Here is a 7,269-nt window from a genome sequence, read left to right as displayed (position 1 = left end):
ATACCTTAACAAAAAGTATTACTAAAAAGTAAACAGCTAAATTGCGTAAAAGAAGAGAGTCATTTACAAATGTATGTTTGTATTCTGCACAGCCCAATTTAAAAATGAATCACACAAAAATGAGAAAAGACAGAAGCATACATATCTGTGTAAGATTGGAGATTGTGAGAAATGCTCAGTGACTGAAATAGGCAACATTGAAATTTGGCATCACATTAAGCTCAACTGACAAGTGGGCTGAGAAACAACTGAGGATCAACATCAAGGAAAGCTGTAGACAAACAAAAACTTTCTAAAAATATCTTCGTATGCTGTTGAAATCATTCCGAGAACCATGAGCTGCTATACATTTCATAACTTGGGAAATTTGGCATTCATCAGTCTTACAATTAAGCCTTTCATCTTGAATTTCAATAGATTAGTCAATTGATGAATTGGTTTTTTTTTGTTTTGTTTTGTTTTGTTTTGTTTTTTTTTTTGTCAAGCAAACAGTCTGCTCCCCTCTTTGTGAGCGGGGTCCTGGGTAACCCAGCCCTCCCCCTTTGTCAGCTTCACAGAGGGGAGTTGGGCACAGCACAGACACATGGGGTTTACACTCCCTGTAGAGCCCAGCTATGGACCTCCCAGTCCTGCAGTTAATAGATGCCAACTAAAGAAACCTTGCCTCTAGGTGTCCGCTTTACCTGCAAGTGCTAAACAGGCTGGAGAAAAATGAAATGTTTGCTCAATATTATTCTGCAATATTTTACAAGAAAATGAAATGAGGAGCTCATGGATTTTAATCCAAGCCCAGGTCAAGATAATAACTGAATTCCTTCCTTAATCTACCCTGAGAGGACTCAAACACTGCTCTATGCCCAGAAATGCTTAGTAGAGTCTTATTTAAAGTTATAGTCTCTTTTCGATAGTTCTACTAGTCAATTAGCTTCATGTCTAATGCATAGTTTGGTACATCTACTAACATTTTCCTTCAGTAGTGTGTTTACTTAGGTGTTTTAGAACTTATTATCAATATTTTTTGTCCTCCAGAGAACACGTACTTGGTTTCCAATGGAATCTCAACCAAGTTGGACTACTTATAAACTTGTAGAATCCCAGATCGCTCAAGCAGGTTGAAGCTGTTGCCTGGCGAGACCTGCAGGGAAGATGAGATGCAGCAGAGATGCACTGAGCTCAGAGCACAGCCTATCCCTAGCTTTCCCCTGTTCCTCTGAGGCAGTTGCTCCTCTGCACCTGCCTCTGACACCAAGGGAGCCCAGCCAACATTTTTCAACTGCGGATCTCATTAAAGATTATAGGGACTTCCCGCCTCTTGCATAGCTGTGGGTAACCTGGCAATAACTGAAAACTGCTACAACATCTTCATAATATTGGATCCAAACCCTAATTTTTCTTAACCCTTTCCCTCCTAGGCTGCTCTCCCAGACTCCCCAGAGCCCTTTAGATCCCAGTGGACCACAGTGCCATCTTGTGGCCAATAAGTGAGGTTTCATCATTGTTTCTTCTGCAATGGCCCAAGGAATGCTGGGAAGTGGCTACAGAGTGAGCTGCCAGAATATTCCAGAAGTGTCATCTGCAGGTTTTATGAGCAGCTTCCCTAAACACTCATCCCAACACTAGTTCTAACTCTGACTATTGCTTCCAGTTACCAGTCTTAATATCCCACACTCATTCTGAATAACTCTTATCACATAGCTCCAGTTATAGTCTTAACTTTTTCTCCCTTAAAACTACCATCTAAAGAAAGAGGAACAGAATGAGAGAAATGAAAGGAAACAATATTTGGTTTAAAATAGGAAGAAAACACAGATGTTGAAATATAAAGAGATTATTTAATCTGAATCACTAAAGATAAACAAAATGTCTTCCAAAAATGACAATGCTACCCCAAAAGCATAGATGAGCAAATGATGAAGTCAAATGTCTATTAATAAAAAGTAAAATTGAAATATATAAAACGAGACCTCTTACAAGGCAATAAGCAATGGTGAAGGAGACGTACTTAATGCACAAAATAAGGATGGACATAAGTAAAACCAGCAAAGGGGCTGCTACAGGAAATGATCAACTTGTGCACATCCACTGATGTGAGCACCAAAGAGGGAAGAGGTGATTCTGAAAGAAGCACAGGAGCAGCGGGAGATGAGGACACACTGGTGCAAAATACTATGATAAGGAAGCAAATCAGCCAGGGGACTGTGGATTCGATGACTTTGCTTTCTCCTGTCTCCTGTGACAGCTGAACTAGACCATTTTCCTTTCCAAGGATTTGCTGCTGCACCCTGAGTTAGATGGCCCTGGGATTTGCTCCTCCTCAGGTTCCCATGGATGAACTCACTCTCCCTCCTTGTTGAGCACGGTCTGCCTCCCCTTCAATCCCACAATACTGGGGATTCAGACGGACTTCTCAATTGGCATTGACCTCTCATCGCATGCTCACATGCCTCCTAACTGTGCCTTTTCATTTCCACCAGACTGAAAGTTAGATGTGGGCAATGAAAAGTAACACCTTTATCATAAGATGCATAAGTGACTGCTTTCAAAATTATTGCTGTTTCTTTCACTGCCTTGGCTTATATCTGAACAGGAAAAAAAGGCACAATTTCTTAATGTGACTTAACCACAAAAACCTTCCTAAGTGCCAAAAACAATATAGCTACCAAGGGATTGCTCTCCTCATTGGTGAGATGGCAAAATTAAAAAAAAGAAAGAAAGAAAGAAAATTTTGTTGAATACTTCAAAGGAGACCCAGAATTCCAGTCTCTCGTATATAAACATCATTCCATGGCCTCCCTCTAACTAAGAGACAGACAGAGCCATTCCTGTGTCCTGCACCTGGCAGAAAAATCCTGTTGGCGTCTGTGGGGAGCTGGCGAGGATGAGCCTTGGTGATTCTGCCCCCAGAGCAGAGATACTCAGGGAACTCTGGACAGCGTCCAGGGACTGAGATGGAGAGTGGCCATACTCAGTCTTGGAGAGGAGAATCCTTGCGGTGTGATCCTTCTGACCTCTCAGCCTAAAGTAAAAGCAGATTCATTCCTGACTGCGGTGGAGCTGCTTAGTTTCCAAAGCAAAATAGTCCTTGTTACAGAGTCTGTCATTGCCACAGAAGAGTAGTGGGGCTGTACGTGGTTCACAACCCAGAGATGCTGCTGCCTATCTCTGTTCCTAACGATTCCAGAATCTGAATATTCCATGCGAGGAATGATAACTTGTAAATAATGAACTGGTTCAGTGGTACCTTTAGTTACATTCAAAATAGTTGTCATGTTCCACACTGGCATGCTTGTAGGAAACACAGAATTACAGAGCAAGAGAATTTGGAGGCTGAATAGAAATAGGAACAATTGAGGCCCCAGTAGATGATGGTTTCTAAGCAAGAGTAGAGGGGAGGTGAATTCTGAGCCCTTTTGGCCCCACAAGACATGGCATAACAGGGACATCAGAAAATACTCCAGTGATGTGCTGCTAAACTGGGTGTCTGTGAAGGTGGGGGCATGGCTGGTAGCATTTGCTAATTTCTGTGGTACCAGCATACCCACCATGGCAGACTTCAAGTGGCCAACATGGCTTTACTGCTGGGGAGCTGGGAAAAGTATGCCTATTTGGCTCTTCTGAGTTATTCAATCTGGGTCCAGCACATCCCTAGACTCAAGAGCAAATCTTTCAAAGTTCTTCAATGCTTCCTACTCAACACCCTAAAAATGAGGCAACATCAACTATAGCAAACCTCCTTATTTTCATGATAGGATCAGAGTGTGTGATTTGGGGTCTTGGAATGAACAAAGGGACGTTTGTGCAGAGAAAGGATTTATGAGTCCTCTGAAGCTGCTGAGATCACAGAACAAAGAGTTATGCTGGTTGGTTGGAGAGGTGCTAGCCTTTGACTTCAAGTAAATGGCAATGAAATGTTTCTCCTGCTTAACTTAAGACAACAGAATGATTTCATCCGAGCAGAAACCCTATTCTTTCCTATTTGTTCATCAGTAACATCTTCCCTTTGCTCCTCTTGCATGTTCATTCTCAGTATAAATTGGAAGCCCTGCTCGCTTTTGTTTCATGTTCTTGCAGCACCGTTTACCACTGTGGACTAAACTGTTCAGTCTCAGTGTCAGAGCTTGCCCACTGTTAGGACCAGGTGTCTCAGGAGTCACGTGGAGGAAGACGGCAGCAGTTAGAGTGAAGTTCTAGGAAGACAGGGATTTCCCATCTGTGCCCTGGCCTTACTCAGTCACAGGAGACACAGGGCACCTGAGCAAGGAGGGATTTCATGATGGCACAATAAAAAAATGGGTCCAGAGCAACTCCCTCCCAAAGACCATGATTCTCTGGGGAAAGAAATTTGGTGTCTGTACCACAACGATTTCTGATCAGTGACTTTAGGAAGGCTATGATGCCCCTCCTAGTTATGAAAAACTCAGGGCACCTCTATCAGGGTTGCATCTGGAACACTGATCCCAGACTTGGAGAAGTGGTCTGTCGCCGAGGACTCTCAGAAAACCATGATCCGTAATCACATGATCTCTGACCAGTGCATTCGATTTCATGGATACAAACTGCAGCATCACCCACAGACAGGTGGAAGATTCTATTGCAATATAATCATCGTACTTTTATTTATAACAACTGCTATATAACAATATACAATATGAAAAATAAAAAAGAACAGAATATTACAAATAAAACACTTCTTGAGTTAAAGGTCTCAGGAAAATTATTTCAAATCAGAAGAGTAGGACAACAATGAAAACACTCAGAGTCTAGAAATTAGATTTCCTGAGGAAATCAAGGTGAACGGGCAGTGGTGAATGCATGCTTCTGTCTATCAGGACAGCAGCAATGGCAAATGGAAACAAAATAAAGGATACATGTGGCTTAAAGTAGGCAGAAGAAATGCAGTCTTATTGTTACCATGATTGTATTTATCAATAAGGACCACAAATTTGCAAAGACCTGTATTTTAAACAGGAAGAGAGGTCTGATATTTTGTGGCAGAAACTTCCAAGGTGACAGGAATAGAAGAGGCTTCAGAAGAAAGATGATCCTGGGGATGCAGCCTCAGACCTTCCAGATGCCTCAACATACGCATGAGAAAAGCATGTTTCCTGCCTATGACAACCTCATGTATATGGGCAGCACCTCAGCCTCCAAGACCTATAGAAGATGTGTCTGCCCTGAAGGCCGAGGCTAAGACACCCACTCCTTGCTTGGAGCAGTGAGCTGGTTCCGAGGACTCCTAGAGTGCTGTGGGCCGTGATTGTTTTCGCCACCTACATTCGCAGTCACTGTGTTTCAGGAATGAATCTGTGGTCTCTTCCTACCTAATGGGCAGCCGATGTCCAAATCTACTCCTTTCCCATGAAAAATGAGGATGAAAGAGAGGCCTCTACTAAGGGTCTCTAGTAGCAGCAATGAGAGAGAAGGATGAGGTTTGTAAACAGGAAGGAGGCGACCGTGCCACTCTGTGGCTAAGCTGCTGGCACAGAGATACACGGCCGCATCCCCCTGCTCTGTGCGCTGGATCTTCAGAGTGGAGACGGATCCCTTGGGCCTCTCTGCAGAGAACCGACTACTGAGCAGCCCTGATTTGTCTAGTTGAGCATCATTCCGGAAGTAAATCAGAAACTCTGGGCCCTGCCCAGGGGCCTGTTGGTACCAGTAAAGGTACTCATGACCCGAAATTGGGTCACACCTGAGAGCTACCTCCTGTCCCCTCTTTGTGACTCTGTACCTTGGGGACTGTGAGACTCCAGCACCTGTGTGATCTGTGGAAGGAGAATTTGGCAACAGAAAAAGGAAAACATTTGTAGTCATCACACACACACACACACACACGCCTACACACACAGGAAAAAAATGAAATTACTTGGTGTTCAGAGGACTCACCTGTCCCTAGGAAACCCAGGACCACCCAGCAGAGGAGCCTGGTGCCCATGGCAGGGTCAGGCCAGGACGGGGGCGTTACCAGATCAGTGTCACTGTGAGCAGGAGCAGAGGATGACGGACGTCCTTGTCCCCACAGGGCAGTTCCCACAGTGACATCACTTCCTCTCTCAATCCCCAGGACCTCAGGGTCACAGCATTTATATTAGAACACACTTGGGTGAGGCTTTAAATATTTATAACTTCCTTTTTTAACATCAATGCACAGCTCATCACTTTGGGCTCCGGAGCTGTCTGGACCTGGAGGCCTCACGCTGCATCTTTGATTTCATCTTCTCATCCCACAGCTGCTCCTCTGTCTGCTGGGCATGTCCTGTAGGATGCACCAACACTGTCCCTAACATAGGGCACAAAGGGGTGAGCTCATTGTCTTTCCTCCAAGTCAGGGTCCCCTCTGCCATCCCATCTCCTTTCATGGCCCTGCATTCCCCCAGTCACACATGCCCAACAGGGCTGCCCCATCGCAAGGGTTCCCTCACGAACTGCCCTCGTGCCTTTCTTCTGGGATCATTTCCCACCTTTGTTAACTGTCATTCAGAAAAGATACTTGGGTAGAAACTCACAGAGGTCTTTTCCATATTCCACTTATAAAAGTTGTTTTTAATCAATGTCACCTTAAAAGAAGGAAAATGACAATTGAGCTAATGGTTATTTTTAACCACTATCTTGACTTACTCCTGTTCTCCATCTATCCCTGTGGGCGGTATTTCTCTTTTTTTCTGACTGCTTTCAAAATCTTCTCTTTGTCCCTCAGGTTCTACAATTTCCCTATGACTTGACTATTTATCTTATTTGAGATTCATTTTGATTCTGGAAACTGAATTTGGGTCCTAAACACCTCTAAAGAATTGTCAGCTAACATCTCATAAATATCACCTCATAACATTCTACCCATTTACCTGTTTGAAACTGCAATCATATGCAAGAAAAAATGGGAATTTATGAAAAATATGCATATTCTAATATATAGGAAACATCCATTTTTTTTCCTCCCTGTTCTTTAACTTTTCATAGTTCACTTTTAATTTTCTGTGCTGCGTTCTAGATGACTCCTGGAGATCCATCATCTTTGACATCACTAAAAATCTCTTTAGGAGGAGCTGATCAGCTGTTTGACTTTTCATTTTGTTTTCGGTGAGTGTGTGAGGCATTCCTAGATACATTATTTGACAATTTTTATGAAAGTTACTTGATGGTTTCAGACATTCTCTTTTTCCTTGTTTCAGTTTCCCCTCATGTTCATTTAAATGTAGCTCTCCAAACTTTCATATCTTATAATGCCAAAATTTCCAGTCTTTGGGTTTACACTTCAATCTTTTGTTGCAT

At 43.1% G+C, this 7,269-nt stretch overlaps 1 gene segment (V, D, J or C); it reads right to left on the bottom strand.

Annotated features, from left to right (window-relative positions):
• Positions 1-2,799: 2,799 nt before the first annotated feature.
• Positions 2,800-5,998, bottom strand: LOC108541489 (T-cell receptor beta chain V region CTL-L17-like). The segment is given in 3 exon segments: positions 2,800-2,894; positions 5,322-5,765; positions 5,887-5,998. Coding segments are annotated over 3 exon segments (588 nt in total).
• Between the last annotated feature and the right edge of the window lie 1,271 nt (positions 5,999-7,269).

The sequence above is a fragment of the Rhinopithecus bieti genome, unplaced genomic scaffold, assembly GCF_001698545.2.
Source record: "Rhinopithecus bieti isolate Rb0 unplaced genomic scaffold, ASM169854v2 scaffold_20175, whole genome shotgun sequence".
NCBI classification, from domain to species: domain Eukaryota; kingdom Metazoa; phylum Chordata; class Mammalia; order Primates; family Cercopithecidae; genus Rhinopithecus; species Rhinopithecus bieti.
The sequence above is the reverse complement of the archived record's forward strand: the minus strand, read 5'-3'. Positions and strand labels throughout refer to the sequence as shown.